Consider the following 16666-nt stretch of genomic DNA (forward strand, 5'->3'; position numbering starts at 1 on the left):
ATATTTATCTGTTATATTTTTAAATCACAGAGTCACAGCATTCTATTTCAAAATACCTTCAAAACTCATGTGTCAAACTCTGGTAATGGGAAATCCCATCGGAAGACTGTCAACAGTTACCTACTGTACCAGTCATGCCTGTATTCGTCACTTTGACTGATATTTATAACGCTGAAAGACCTGCCATGCATTGTTAGTGCCAGCCCAGTAGTGAAACTATTTTCATCTTTGAAGTCAGTTGTGTGCAAGCATGTGGCTCCATTACAGATCCACTGGGTGGCAATGTAGAATAAATATATTAAAAAGCCTCTCACTGCATTCAGATGGCAGCCTTTTTAAACCTCCATGCGCTGAGGCCTTTCCCCCAAAGTTTCCACCTGAACAAAATGGTGCCTCCTTCAGATATTGCATCAGATTCCAAATCCTCAATATTCCCGGACAGAAAATGGGAACCAAGAATCCACAAAGCATAGAAATGTTCCAGAAATTGAACTCGACTGACCACATAAATACTGTGGCTACAAGAGCAGGTCAGAGGCTGGGAATTCTGCGGTGATTAACTTACCTCCTGTCTCCCCAAAGCCTTTCCACCATCTACAAGGCACATGTCAGGAATGTGATTGAATACTCTCCACTTGCCTGGATGGGTGCAGCTCCAACAACACACAAGAAGCTCGACACCATCCAGGACAAAGCAGCCTGCTTGATTGGCACCCCATCTACAAACATTCACTCCCTCCACCACTGACGCACAGTGGCAGCAGTGTGTACCATCTACAAGATGCACTGCAGCAACGCACCAAGGCTCCTTAGCACCTTCCAAACCCACGACCTCAAATGGACAGCAGCGGTTCAAGAAGGCTGCTCACCACCACCTTCTCAAGGGCAATTAGGGATGGGCAATAAATGGTGGCCTAGCCAGCAATGCCCACATCCCATGAATGAATTAAAAAAAAGTAAAATTACACAAGAATGTTGAAGAGACAAACATCAGCAGTTACGACAAGAGGGTGGGCTAGATGAACCTCTAATTTCTTTCTCCAGTGTGATACTTTCTCTGCTTCTATGGCCAGAATTTTACGGTGGATGGATGGGAGCCGGACTCCGACATGAAAGATGGTGGTGAACCCGCTTCCGCCTAGCCTGGGGATCCGTCCCGTAATTCACGGCTCCCCAGGCTTTAATTGTTCTGAGGCGGGACCTCCACCCACCTGAGGGAGGAGGTCCCGCCTCAGTGAGCTGCCGGCCAATCAGCGGCTACGTGGCCACTTAAGGGCCTTGATTGGCCTCGGGTGGGCGGGCCATTTCCCACCCCCCCGCCATAAACTTGTCCGGAGGCGGAAGCAGGGCAGGTAGGCATCCCGGAGCATTCCACTCAATTTTACACCGAACCCACGCCACCGCTGGGGCAGTGTAAAATTCCGGCCTATGTTTTTCTTTTTTTCCATCACAATATCGTTTCAGACAAAATAGGATCATTTCTCCCCAGAGTATTTCTCCATGAGTGTTGGACAATTACATCAGTCTTTCTGCAGTATTCATGAGCTAGATGTTCTCTTTTCATTCTTCACAACTGTTACTCTGTTGAACATGCTATTTTAGCATTCTTCATCTCCCATTTAATAGATCCTATTAATATCCCTCATGTTACAACAGCCCAGTACGGCTCAGCTTCCAATTGCTCCTCGCTTGTCCCTGTGGAAGTGTCTGGCCTTCAATTAGCATCTCACCCAATGGTCTGGTCAGGACATGTACCTTGCTATATGGGGTCCCAGGACACACGTTCACGTGATTGCAATCTGTGGTCAGTAATGGACAGTGTCCCCACACAGCCCCGTCCTGTGTTCTGCATTCTGATCAACCTCAGAGACAAAAATGCCACTGGAAAGCAGGATAAATGCGATGAGACCAATTCTGTTTTTTTCAGGACTAAGAGAAGGGTCAGTATGAGTTTCATTGGTCTCCATTCGAAATTAAAAAACCTCACTAACTATTTGTAACCAAAATGATGCAACTTACACAGGACGTGGAGGGTGTCAACCTGTTTTTTAACACGGCTTGTTGACGGATCTTGAAGTTTCAGTTCAGCCTCGCAGATGTACTGCTGTCCATCCAGCTTTGCTTCTGCATCCACAGTATAGTAGATACTGAGCCCAGTACGGCTTGATTCATTCACTAATATGTCATTTCTGTTCTTCAGACTGAGTTGAAGTTCCCCTGAGACATTAAACACACTGCAGGTAATATTAACTGGGTTTCCTTCAGGGCTGATTGGTACTTGGATTTCAGGGTCAGGAAAAACTGTAAAAATAATAGAGAAAAGTTGTTAGAAACACTCCCAAGCTTATCTTGCAGCTGCTCAGTGTGAAAATTCATCCTGGAGACTTGATCTGTTGTGCTGTTTTATCATTGATCCATATTACATGCCTGTGCCACACAGACACATCCAGCTACTCCACTAAGGCTGGGTAGAGAACTTTAATCACTTTCAATCAATGACCATCTGATACATGATTTTGTAAGTGGAACCGGATTTTTAAAAAAATCTGAGATCATACCCTATCTTCACGAAATGTACTCACTCATCACTGAGCACAACTCATTTATCTCATTACATGATTGTTCCTTTGTCAAGATGAGACATAATATTGTGTTTACAATCCAAATCCAGTCACTTGTTTCAACACTCGCTTTTAATCAGGGAATATCGAGTGTGACTAACACTTTCTCATGATCTTGGAATACCAAGTGTCACTAAGACATCTTAAGCTGCTTCTCTTTGAGTATCTGTGAATATGCAAATATTTGAATAAACTTCCTAACTTGTCACTCAACGGAAGGGATTTTATTGTTTAAAGTAAACCTGACATGCTGCAATTTTGACTATCATGAACTATCAGAACGCTATCTAATCATAATGCCTCCACAACCAGAATCCTTACCAAACACCTCAATGAAGACGCTATCATTCTTTGGTGGAACTGATGGATATTCCTCAAAATCTGCTGTACAGACGACTTCCATCAGACCAGCCACCTGTGGTTTCCATGTCGTTGTTGTTCGGACAGTATTAGAATTTGGCCTTGTTGTAACTGAATTCAGTTCTTTACCATCCTGAAACCACCTGACTCTCATCTTCTCAGCAGGATAGACATTTGGGACCTCACATGTTAACGTGGCCTCTTGCTTCATTTCTATGGGCCTCTTGTCAAGGATTCGAGGTGGATCCAGAAAAGCTGCAACACAGACAAGGAATTCACTTCATTTTGATTTGCTGTGCTGTGATTCAGTTGCTATTGGACAGAGTGGAAAACTGACCAGTACTGGTATTCCCCAATACACACATCCCAGGAGTCTATCACACTGTTCACTGAGAGAAAACTGGAGCCATCATCAGGAGATCACATACTTTATTTTTTTAATTAATTCTTCCTACTCTTCAGGCAGCCCTAGTATCTAAATCTGCTACTTTTGTGCCAGCCACTATGAGTGGTACAGTCTGATGCATTCACTGATTAACCTTTATTGTGATCTTTACTTGTATCTGCTACAACATCCCAGTTGAGGCTCAGACCTCAGTGTGGGTGACTCTGGGTGTAAATCTTTCAAGCTTTTTTGCTGCTCCTGCATGGAGAGATTGACTGATCTGCTCCTTGACCATCACCTCTACTGACCACTATGAGGTGTGCAAAGCTGTCACATGAGTTTCCTTCAGACATTCCCGTCACTATTAGGAAGCATCTGGCTGCCATCTGGCAAAAGCAGGAGAGTGATAATATCAACATGTGGGCCATCCTGGAGATAAACATACTTTGCACCAATTTGTTTGTTGCAGAAGAGTAATCAAGCACAGGGAAAAGCCATTTGGCCCAGAAAGCTCATTTTACTAATGGCTTATCTCTGCGAGCCTAGTATTCAAGCATTGCCTGAAAGATTATTGAGTAAAAGATACCTACTATTATCTTCTTATTCGATTAATATTGACTTATCTATAGCATTTAATATTTTATACACCTTCCTGAGAGTGTCCTTTAGCCTTCCTCTTGCTACACTGCAGAGCTCATCTTCATACCAGGAATCAGGTTAGGGTCCTTGGATGTCTTTTTGGAGTCAAGTTAATAAGATCTTAGGCTGGTAGAAGAGGTCCTGCAAAATCTTTCTTGACCCATTCAAACTAAGCTTTGCGCACACCCTAGCTGGCTAAAAGATTTGCAGTAATTTACCGCTACACTTTGGGCAATTGAGAAAACTGCATATTTGAGGTGGGTCCAAGATGAACAATTCTTATCCAACACATTTTGTGGTATGGATAAAACAGGAGCTAATGAGATCATCACTGCATTGCTTCCCACTGTTTATTCTCTACAAATTATCGATATTTAACCATTCTCAAAAAGAGAACATTTCTTGTTCAAGTGGAACTTACAGTAAGTTTGCAGAGTCACAGAGGAGTTTGTGATTGGTTTTGTGGTGTTTGAGCCCAAGTCCACCTCTGCCAAGCAGGTGTACTCCTGTCCATCATCTGACATACTTGCAGTGAAATTGAAGATGTTCCTCAGTCTTTTATCTTCATCCGGGAAACCTTCTTCTCCTGTGAAATTCCTCTGAACAATCTCACTCCCTCTCAGCCATGTGAGTTTGAGTTTATTGTTTGGATAGACCCTCGGACCAATACACTCCAGACTATATGTCTTGTTAACTTCCAGCACTTCAGGAGGTGATGTAATGTTTAACTCTCGATCTGTTAAAGGAGAATCAGTTAACATAATTCACTGAAATAATGTATCTGGGCACCCTCTGCTCCATCACACATGCATCTGAGTGAATATGTGCAACATGACTTTATCCCAACCACAAATACCATGTTCAATCTCCCCCATTAGCAATAACTACACAAAGTTGTATTTTCAGGCAAGAAGTTTTCCTAAAGTGGAATACTGAAACAATTGGCATCTACATAGAATCTGATCCCCAACTGAACACACCTTGAATTAAAATAAACTGACAAAGCTATATTTGTTCCAAATACTGAACTGAATGCATGCAAATTATAAGCTGAAGCTTAATTATTGCATTGTTTAAACATTTAAAATAGTCTAACTGTAAATTAACTAGTCATTTGGTAGTACAGAACTTGAGTATTGCTGAGAATAGAGATATTTTGTCGAAGCTTTTCGTCTTGCACTCATCAGGACAAATCACAGGAATACCAATGTAAGGGAAGCAACAAATTTATACTGTATGAGAAGAGAGTGCTGATTGGTTGGGAAGTGGACTCTGATTGGTAGAGGCGTTGCCATGGAGAATGCACCAGTTTATGGTGACAGATAACTACCAAGCTTTGTTTGAAATTTCAACCAGGCAGCTTGACTCTGATTGGTCAAAGCATTGCCCTATGGAATGAACCAGCAAATGGCTGTCACTTATTTTGTTCAGGTGAAACAGGCACAATGTGTGTACATGTTCTTTCTGTCTGCAAAGAACAGGGCCCTGTGTATTAATATATGTAGCTTCCAGTTTGCACAAATGCACCCACACTGCGAGCCCAACTGACAATCTTAAATTGGTTAAAAGCATAATTCTTAGCACACCGAGGATTATTTAGCAAATGTTGTCCAATCGCGGAATCACAGCTAATGTTGGACACTGTGTTTTGAGTTTTGCAAGCACAGGCTGGTCGGGTACAGCCTGTACCTTGCCCGTTGCAAACAGCGGAAGGGATATCGAGTCATAGAGAGATACAGCACCGAAACAGGCCCTTCGGCCCACCCAGTCCGCCATGACCATCAACCACCCATGTTTTTTGATCCACGCTGACTATCCCTGATTAATCCGTGCCTTTCTAAGTGACAGTTTATCCTATCTCTCAGAATTGATTCTAATAATTTGCCCACCACTGAGGTCAAACTGACCAGCCTATAATTATTTGGCCTATCCTTCACACACTTTTCAAACAATGGTGCAACGTTCGTAGACTGTCTGTATCTAGTGAGGATTTGAAAATGATTCTCAGAGCATCCACAATTTTCTCCCTGGTTTCCTTTAACAGCCTGGGATAAAATCTATCCGGCCCTGGTGAGTTATTCACTTTCAAGGACGTCAGACCCTCTAGTACTTCCTCGCTCATTATGCTTATCGTATCTAATATTTCACACTTCTCCTCTTTGACTCCAATGTCTGCATCATCCCTCTCCTTTGTGGAGACAAAGTACTCATTAAGAACCCTGCCCACATCTTCTGCATCCATGCATAAGTTGCCTTGTACATCTCCGATAGGCCCTACCCTTTCCCTAGTTATCCTCTTAATGTACTGATAAAATATCTTTGGGGTTTCCTTGATTTTGCCTGCCAATATTTCTTCATGTCCTCTCTTTGCTTTCCTAATTTCTTTTTTTACTTCATCTCTGCAATTTCTATACTTCTTTAAGCTTTCTAAAGTATTAAGTTTTTTTGTCATAAGTTTTCTGTTTCTGCTTTATCTTACCCTGTATGCTTCTAACTAACCAAGTGGCTCTAGATTTGGCTGTATCACCCTTTTTCTTTGTGGGGACATGTCGACACTGTGCCTGCAAAATCTTGCTTTTGAATGCCTCCCACTGGTTTGCCACTGATTTTCCTTCAAGTAGCTGTATCCAATCTACTTTCGGCAGGTCACCTCTCAGCTTCGTAAAATTTGCCTTCCCTCAATTTAGAACTTTTATCTTTGTCCATTTCCATAACAATGCTAAATCTAACTGTATTATTGTCACTGTCTCCAAAATAGTCTCCCACTGCCACTTCATCCACTTGCCCAGCTTCATTTCCTGAACTGGAGTAGCCATATAAATACCGTGGCTACAAGAACAGGTCAGAGGCTGTGAATTCTGCGGAGGAACTCATCTCCTGACTCCCCAAAGCCTGTCCACCATCTACAAGGCACAGTCAGGAGTGTGATGGAATACTGTCCACTTGCCTGAATTGGTGCAGCTCCAATAACTCTCAAGAAGCTCGACACCATCCAAGACAAAGCAGCCTGCTTGATTGGCATCCCATCCAGCACTTTCAACATTCATTCCCTCAGTGGCAGCAGTGTGTACCATCTACAAGATGCACTGCAGCAAAGCACCAAGGCTCCTTAGGCAGCACCTTCCAAACCCGCGACCTCTTCCAACTCAAAGGACAAGGGCAGCAAATGTATGGGAATACCACCACCTGCAAGTTCCTCTCCAAGTCACACACCATTCTGACTTGGAACTATATTGCTGTTCCTTCACTGTCGCTGGGTCAAAATCCTGGAACTCCCTTCCTAACAGCACTGTGGGTCTACCTACCCCACATGGACTGTAGCGGTTCAAGAATGCAGCTCATGACCACCTTCTCAAGGACAATTAGGGATGGGCAATCAATGGTGGCCTAGCCACCGACACCCACATCCCATGATTGAATTAAAAAAAACTAAATCTAGAATTGCACTCCCTCTTGTTGGGCTTCTTACATGCTGGCTAAAAAAGTTCTCTTGAATGCAGTTCAAGAATTTTGTGTCCTCTGTGCCCTTCACATTGTTTGTAACCCAGTCGATATTAGGGTAGTTGAAATCCACAACTACTATTGCCCTATTGTTTTTGCACTCAGAAATCTGCCTACATATTTGTCCTTCTCTCTCCCTTTCATTATTTGGGGGTCTATAGTACACACTAGTCGTGTGGTTGCCCCTTTTTTTATTTCTGAGCTCAACCCATATGGCCTCATTTGATGATTCATTTAGCATATCATCCCTCCTCACAGTTGTAATGAATTCTTTAACCAATAATGCTACACCCACTCCTTTTTTATCCCCCTCTCTATCCTACCTGAAAACTCTATATCCAGGGATGTTGAGCTGCCATTTTTGCCCCTCTTTAAGCCAAGACTTTCATTCCTCATTAAACGATGGCTCCATTAGTGGTAGGAGTAGAATTTCAGCACAATCTAATTGGTTTTCTGTAACTCAGTTATGCTGGGCACTGAACCCTGGATATGTGTTTTTTTAAATTCATTCATGGGATGTGGGCGTCGCTGGCCAGGCCACCATTTATTGCCCATCCCTAATTGCCCTTGAGTAGGTGGTGGTGCGCTGCCTTCTTGAACCGCTGCAGTCCATGTGGGGTAGGTACACCCACAGTGCTGTTAGGAAGGGAGTTCCAGGATTTTGACCCAGCGGCAGTGAAGGAACGGTGATATAGTTCCAAGTCAGGATGGTGTGTGACTTGGAGGGAAACTTGCAGGTGGTGGTGTTCCCATGCATTTGCTGCCCTTGTCCTTCTAGGTGGTACAGGTTGCGGGTTTGGAAGGTGCTGTCTAAGGAGCCTTGGTGCTTTGCTGCGGTGCATCTTGTAGATGGTACACACTGCTGCCACTGTGCAATGGTGGTGGAGGGAGTGAATGTTTGTAGATGGGGTGCCAATCATGTGGACTGCTTTGTCCTGGATGGTGTCGAGCTTCTTGAGTATTGTTGGAGATGCACCCATCCAGGCAAGTGGAGAGTATTCCATCACACTCCTGACTTGTGCCTTGTAGATGGTGGACAGGCTTTGGGGAGTCAGGAAGTGGGTTACTCGCCGCAGGATTCCTAGTCTCTGACCTGCTCTTGTAGCCACGGTATTCATATGGCTACTCCAGTTCATGTAATCCCATGTCCTGAATCCAGGTAACTAGAGTTATCATCTAAAGCAGAGCTTTAAAAAGCGTGCCAAGAACTCAAAGACCAGTGTGAGAGAGTGCGAGAGTGTGCGAGAGAGAGAGAGACAGAGAAAAAAAAACACAGCGGGGGCAGAGCTTTAAAAAGCACGCCAAGAACTGAGACCAGAGAAAGAGAAAAATGCAGTGGGAGCAGAGACGGGGTGGGGGGGGGGGGCGGGGGGGGGGGTGAAAACTGAAAATTGACATCAGAGCGACGTCACATTCAACAGTGAGGGCAAGGAAACAGAAAATAGCTGGGGTCAGTATTCTGGTAAGGTTTTAATTTAAATTGAAATCAAATATAGAGTAAGACTTGATCGATTTATTAGTATATAAACTAAAAACTAAAGCGGATTAAAAAACTAAAGACCAGGCGGAAATTTTAAAAACAAATTAAAATCTAATTAAATAAAATAGAGATGCAGGGCCAGGTGATGTGTTGTACCTGCATGATGTGGGAGTTGGTGGACCCCATTGTGGTTCCTAGTGACGACATCTGTAGCAAGTGTTGGCTGCTCAAGGAACTCCGCCTCAGAGTTGATGAGCTGGAGTCTGAGCTTCGGACACTGCGACACATCAGGGAGGGGGAAACATTGTGTTTCAGGAGACATTCACACCCCTTAGATTAACTACCTTGAATTCGGCCAGTGGTCAAGGACAGGAGGATGTGACTATGAGTGAGACAGGTAGAGGGATCCAGGAGATAGTGTTGCAAGAGCCTCAGCCCTTGTCTAACAGGTTCGAGATTCTTGCTCCCTGTGTGGACAAGAGCAGGGACTGTAGGGAGGATGAGCAAACTGACCAGAGAGGGAGCCATTCAAGTGGGGGGAGAAAAGAGAAATGTAGTTGTAATCGGGGTTAGTATAGTTAGGGACATAGACACTGTTCTCTGTGGCCAAAATCGAGAGTCCCGAAGGCTGTGTTGCCTACCTGGTGCCAGGGTTCAGGATGTGTCATCTGGGCTGCAGAGGAACTTGGAGTGGGAGAGGAAAGATCCAGTTTTCATGGTCCACATAAGTACCAATGATATAGGTAGAACGAGGATAGAGGTTCTGCTGAGGGAATATGAGCAGCTAGGGGCTAAATTAAAAAGCAGAACCAAAAAGGTAATAAGCTCCGGATTACTACCCGAGCCACGAGCTGATTGGCATAGGGTCAATAAGATTAAAGAGGTAAATGCGTGGCTCAAAGATTGGTGTGGGAGAAATGGGTTCGAATTCATGGGACTTTGGCACCAGTACTGGGGAAGGAGCAAGCTGTTCTGATGGGATGGGCTCCACCTGAATCATGCTGGGACTAGAGTCCTGGTGAATTGCATAACTTGGGCTGTAGATAGGGCTTTAAACTAAATAGTGGGGGGGGGGAGGGTTCAGTTGCATGGAAAAACAGGAAGTTAAAATTAAAGGAGAAGGTAGGAGTGCAGGTTAGTGATGAGGCTGATTGTTACCAGAAAATGAAAGGAAGGGACAGAACGTGTGAACATCATATTGCACCAAGGAATTGTACAAGAGTAGGGACATTTGATAATACAACAAAGTTAAAGGCTTTGTATCTGAATGCACGAAGCATTCGGAATAAAATAAATGAGTTAACAGTGCAAATAGACACGACTGGGTATGATTTAGTGGCGATTACTGAGACGTGGTTGCAGGGAAACCGGGTTTAGGAATTGAATATCCAAGGGTACTCAGTATTTCGGAAGGATAGGCAGGAGGAAAAGGAGGGGGTGTAGCTTTGTTAGTAAAAGGAAGAGATCAGTGCTGTAGTGAGAAATGATACAGGCACTGGAGATCAAGACGTAGAATCAGCTTGGGTAGAAATAAGAAATAGCAAAGGAAAGAGGTTCCTAGTGGGAGTAATCTGTAGGTCCCCAAACAGTAGTTCCGCAGTGGGGCACAGTATAAACCAGGAAATACTGGGGGCTTATAAGAAAGGTACGGCAATAATCATAGGTGATTTTAATATGCATATAGACTGGATTAATCAAATTGGCAAGGGTGGCCTTGAGGGAGAGTTCATTGAATGTATTAGAGATTATTTTTTGGAGCAATATGTTGTGGAACTAACTAGGGAGCAGACTATTCTAGATTTGATATTGTGTAATGAGGTGGGATTAATTACTGATCTCATAGTTAAGGATCCTTTACGGACGAGTGATCATAGCATGCTAGAATTTCAAATTCAGTTTGAGGGCGAGAAACTGGAGTCCCACATTAGCATTATGGAGTAAAACAAAGGTAATTACATAGGCATGAGGACAGATTTGGGCCTTGTGGACTGAGCAGAAAAACTAAAAGGTAGGACAGTTGATGAGCAGTGGCAGATGTTTAAGGAGATATTCAATTCCTCCCAACTAAAATATATCCAGAGAGGAAGAAGGATTGTAAGAGAGGGAAAAAACACCCATGGCAAGGAAGTTAAGGATAACAAAGACAAAAACTAAGGCATACCATATTGCAAAGGCCAGTGGCAGGCTGAAAACATAACAAAAAGGGCAAAGGTAAATTATGAAAGAAAACTCGTGCAAAATATAACAACGGATAGCAAAAGCTTCTGTAAGTATATAAAAGGGAAGAGAGTAGCTAAAGTGAATGTTGGTCCCTTGGAGGATGAGACTGGGGAGTTAATAGAGAGGAACACAGAAATGGCGGAGGCACGAAATCAGAATTTTGCCTCTGTTTGTCCGATGGAGGACCCGAGTACCATCCCAATAGTAACAGTTAATGCAGAGGTTATAGAAAGGGATGAACTTAGAAAAATCATCATCACTAGGGAAAAAGTACTGAGCAAACTATTGGGATTGAAGGCAGACAAGTCCCAAGGGCCTGATGGCTGCATCCTAGGGTGTTAAAAGAAGTGGCAGCAGAGATAGTGGATCCATTGGGTATAATATTCCAAAATTCCCTGGATGCGGGAAAGGTTCCAGTGGATTGGAAAAATGCTAATATAATGCCCTTATTCAAAAAGGGAGGGAGGCAGAAAGTAGGAAACTATAGACCAGTTAGTTTAACATCTGTTGTTGAGAAATTGTTAGAATCCATTATTAAGGAAGTAATAACAGGACATTTAGAAAGTCAAAATGCAATCCATCAGAGTCAGCATGGTTTTATGAAGGGTAAATCGAGTTTGACTAATTTGCTAGAGTTCTTTGAAGATGTAACAAGCAAAGTGGATAATGGGGATCCTGTAGATGTAGTATATCTGGACTTCCAGAAGGCATTTGATAAGGTGCCACACAAAAGGTTAATACACAAGGTAAGATCACATGGGGTTAGGGGCAATTTATTAGCTTGGATAGAGGATTGGCTAACCAACAGAAAACAGAAAGTCGGGATAAATGGGTCTTTTTCTGGTTGGCAACATGTAACTAGTGGGGTGCCACAGGTTTCGGTCCTTGGACCCCAACTATTTACAATCTATATTAATGACTTGGATGCAGGGATAGAAGGTACTATAGCCAAGTTTGCAGATGACACTAAAATACGTGGGACAGTAAGTTGCAATAAAGAAATAAATAATTTACAAATGGATATGGATAGGTTAGATAAATGGGCAATAATTTGGCAGATGGAGTTTAACATGGATAAGTGTGAGGTTATCCATAATGGTCAGAAGAATAGAAAGGCAAATTATCTAAATGGAGAGAAACTTCAGTGTGCTTCGGTGCAGAGGGATCTGTGTGTCCTCGTGTATGAATCGCAGAAAACTGATATGCAGGTACAGCAGGTAATAAGGAAGGCAAATGGAATTTTGGCACTTATTGCTAAAGGAATAGAATATAAAAGTAGGGAAGTGTTGCTGCAAATGTACAAGGCATTAGTGAGACCGCACCTGGAGTATTGCGTAGTTTTGGTCCCCTTACTTGAGGAGGGATGTAGTTGCATTGGAGGCAGTTCAGAGGAGGTTCACTAGATTGATTCCAGGGATGAGGGGTTTGTCTTCTGAAGAGAGATTGAGCAGTTTAGGCCTTTACTCTAGAGTTTATAAGAATGAGAGGAGATCTAATTGAGGTATATCAGATGATTAAGGGGATTGACAAAGTAGACATAGAGAGGATGTTTCCTCTTGTGGGGCAATCTAGAATGAAAGGTCATAGTTTTAGGATAAGGGGTAGCAGATTTGAAACAGAGATGAGGAGAAATTACTTCTCTCAAAGGGTCGTGAGTCTGTGGAATTCACTATCCCAGACTGTGGTGGATGCCGGGATATTGAGTAAATTTAAGGAGGAGATAGACAGATTTTTAATTAGTAATGGGTTGAAGGGCTATGGAGAACGGGCAGGAAAATGGAGTTGAGGCCAAGATGAGATCAGCCATGAACGTATTGAATGGCGGAGCAGGCTCAAGGGGCTGAATTGCCTACTCCTGCTCCTAGTTCTTATGTAAGTCCGAGAGCATTAAATCAGCAATACATTTGACAATTACTTTCAGCAATGTGAAAGGACTTACCTAGGGCTGCTTGTGGCAAACCAGCCATCTTGAAGTTCAAGACACGCAAATACGAACACACGAATTAGGAACAGGAGTAGGCCACTCGGCCCTTCGACCTCTGCCATTCAATAAGTTCATGGCTGAACTGATCACTCCACATTTCCACCCCTTTGCTCATCAAGAATCTATCTACCTCTGCCTTAAAAATGTTCAAAGACTCTGCTCCCACTGCCTTTTGAGGAATAGAATTCCAAAGACTCACGACCCTCTGAGAGAAAAAAAATTCTCCTCATCTCTGTCTTAAGGAATGACCCCTAGCTCTAGATTCTCCCATAAGGGGAAACATCCTTTCCACATTCACCTTGTCAAGACGCCTCAGAATCTTATATGTTTCAATCAAGTGGCCTCTTACTCTTCTAAATTCCAGCGGATACAAGCCTAGCCTGTCCAATCTTTCCTCACAAGACAGCCCATCCATTCCAGGTATTAGTCTAGTAAACCTGGTCTGTTCTGCCTCCAACGCATTTACATCCTTTCTTAAATAAGGAGACCAGTACTGTACACAGTACTCCAGATGTGGTCTCACCAATGCCCTGTATAGCTGAAGCATAACCTTCCTACTTTTGTATTCAATTCCACACGCAATAAATGATAGCATCCTATTAGCTTTCCTAGTTACTTGCCGTACCTGCATACTAACCTTTTGCGATTCATGCACTAGGACACCCAGATCCCTCTGCATCTCAGAGCTCTGCAATCTCTCACCATTTAGATAATATGCTTCTTTTTTATTCTTGCTGCCAAAGTGGGCAATTTCACACTTTCCCACATTTTCCTCCATCTGCCAGGTCTTTGCTCACTCACTTAACCTATCTATATTTCTTTATAGCCCCCTTATGTCCTCTTCACAAGCTACTTTACTACCTATCTTTGTGTCATCAACAAATTTCAGTCCCTTCATCTAAGTCATTTATATAAATTGTAAGAAGTTTAAGCCCCAGCACAGATCCCTGTGGCACAACACTTGTAACATCTTGCCAACCAGAAAGTGACCCATTTATGCCTACTCTTTGTTTCCTGTTAGCTAGCCAATCATCTAACCGTGCCAATACGTTACCCCCTACACCATGAGCTTTTATTTTCTGCAATAACCTTTGATGTGACATCTTATCAAATGCCTTCTGGAAATCTAAGTACAATACATCCACCGGTTCCCTTTTATCCACAGCACTTGTAACTCTCTCAAAGAACTCCAATAAATTGGTTAAACATGATTTCCCTTTCACAAAACCATGTTGACTCTGCCTGATTACCTTGAATTTTTCTAAATGCCCTGCTATAACGTCTTTAATAATAGCTTCTAACATTTTCCCCAAGACAGATGTGAAGCTAACTGGCCTGTCATTTCCTGATTTCTGTCTCCCTCCCTTTTTGAATAAAGGAGTTACATTTGCTATACAAATCCAGCACCATATACCAAACTTACATCTTCTAAACTCCTTAATCCAGATCCTTATATAGAGAGCTTCTGCAAAGAGTCTGGTGTACAATGAGGCTACTCCTGCTCCCGGATACCCAGGATAGGTTTGTGTTGGCTAGAGTCCTCTCTACCTATTAGCATTCCCAATTTTTGCAGAAATCCGCTGCCCTGTTTGATTTTGGATCCAGAGGAGGAGCTTGTGCTGCTTGCTTAAAAGTCTTAAACCATGAAATGGAACTGTGTAAATACATCTTCGACAGCACAAACTTCACTTGTATTCAGACATTGCAATCACTGAATAGAAGAGAAAATGCAGATTGCCCTGCACTCAGTGTTAGTGCAGTCCTAAAGGATTGAAGTTGACACCCAACAGGACTTCCAGATATGGATATAAATCAATAAATGGGAGAATACAGTTTGTAAACAACAATTTGCATTTATATAGTGCCTTTAACATAGTAAAACATCCCTAGGTCCTTTACAGAAGCGTTATCAAACAAATTTGACACCAAGCTACATAAGAAGATATGAGGACAGATGACTGAAAAGAAAAAAAGACTTGCATTTATATAGTGCCCTACATGACCATGTCTCAAAGCGTTTTCCAGCCAACAAAGTACCTTTAGAAGTGTAGTCACTATTGTAATGCAGGAAATGCAGCAGCCAGTATGGGCACAGAAAACTCTCACAAACAGCAATGTGATAGTGACCAGATAATCTGTTTTTGTGATGTTGATTGAGGGATAAATATTGGCCAGGACACCGGGGAGAACTGCCCTGCTCTTCTTCAAAGTAGTGCCATGTAGAGGCCTGCTACCTGACCCAAACCCGAATGGACCTGATGACATGTGTCGGGTTCAGGTCGGGTCCATCTTCTGGGGCCAGACTTTGGGCTCGGGTCAGGCTGGGCCAAATCCAGATCGAGTCAGGTCGGGTCAGGCCGGACAGACACGGTAGTTGCTCTGCTGGTAAGTATTAAAAATAAAAATACTGTGTGTGTGTGACTGACCTTCTGGAAGGAGATAAAAGTCAAATTTGCTGCAGAAGGAGGACAGAATTCCATAAAAAAGAGAAGACCAGAACCCAGCTCGCTTTCCGCAATTCCCTAAAAGATTCTGTAAAGTTCACTGTGTCGACTTGTCTTGTTTCCTGTATTTGAGAAAGGCTTGCTAAAAGTAATTCTCAACGCCACCTGATGAGAACTGTCCTGTGAAAGATTCTAGTGACCTGACTATATGTGCTCAGAAGTTAGACTGTATGCCAGTTTGGAACCAAATATCTCATCTGCTGTTCACTTCAAAAAATGAGCAAGTAATCTACCCAGGCTCTTTTTGTCTGCAACAGAGCTCTGATCTAAAAATCGTTTTTTACTTTTTCGGTTAACCGGTGTATTTGAGTGTGTGTGTGAGTTTGAAGGGACTAAGGTAAAAAGGGACTTTAAAATTTGGCTAAGGTAGAAAGGGGACTTTTAAAAATTTAATGTAGGAACTTTAAAAATTCGATCTGTGTGTTTATGTTTTACCTTATTACTAGTTAAGACTTGTTTGATAATAAACTGTTATTTTTGTTGTTCAGTAAAGAAACCGAGTTAGTGTGTTCTATACTGGGGAATATACTGCATCTGATTGACTGTTTAAGTAAGTGGGAAAATTTAAAACAAATATGTTGTGACCTGTGGAGAAGTGGGACTGAATTAACAGTGCACTCCTCCCACCTCAGTCGTAACAGTTGGAAGATGGGAGGAGATGATTGGAATAGTCAAGTCCAGAGGTAACAAAGACATGGATGAGCTTTTCAGCTATAAAAGCTGTATTCTGCTCATTCACATATTTCATGTAAAATATACCAGTTTTCTCACTTCCACCTTAATTTTGCTGGAATCCTTTTCAATCCACCTTCCATAAAAGCTGGGAGAACACATGTAAGCATGTGTACTGTTGTTGTATTCAGCACACGCAACAAGGTGTCCATGTTATGGCCCCAGGGCATATTTTACTATACATTGGTAACGGAAGGTACACTTCAGATCGTAATGGATGTGAGGTCTGATTACAGGAGA

The 16666-nt window shown here is 42.7% G+C and overlaps 1 protein-coding gene across 2 annotated transcripts in view; it reads right to left on the reverse strand.

Moving 5' to 3' along the window:
- LOC137355794 (intercellular adhesion molecule 5-like) overlaps positions 1-16666 on the reverse strand; it is a 34563-nt gene that overhangs the window by 7859 nt on the left and 10038 nt on the right. For both annotated transcript variants that reach the window (XM_068021313.1, XM_068021314.1), the window contains exons 3-5: positions 4427-4741; positions 2943-3236; positions 2020-2301 (exon numbers count right to left, since the gene is read on the reverse strand). In XM_068021313.1, coding sequence (XP_067877414.1) covers positions 2020-2301; positions 2943-3236; positions 4427-4741 — 891 coding nt within the window. The remainder of the gene's footprint in view (positions 1-2019; positions 2302-2942; positions 3237-4426; positions 4742-16666) is intronic.

This window comes from Heterodontus francisci, chromosome 43 (genome assembly GCF_036365525.1).
Source record: "Heterodontus francisci isolate sHetFra1 chromosome 43, sHetFra1.hap1, whole genome shotgun sequence".
Lineage (NCBI taxonomy): Eukaryota > Metazoa > Chordata > Chondrichthyes > Heterodontiformes > Heterodontidae > Heterodontus > Heterodontus francisci.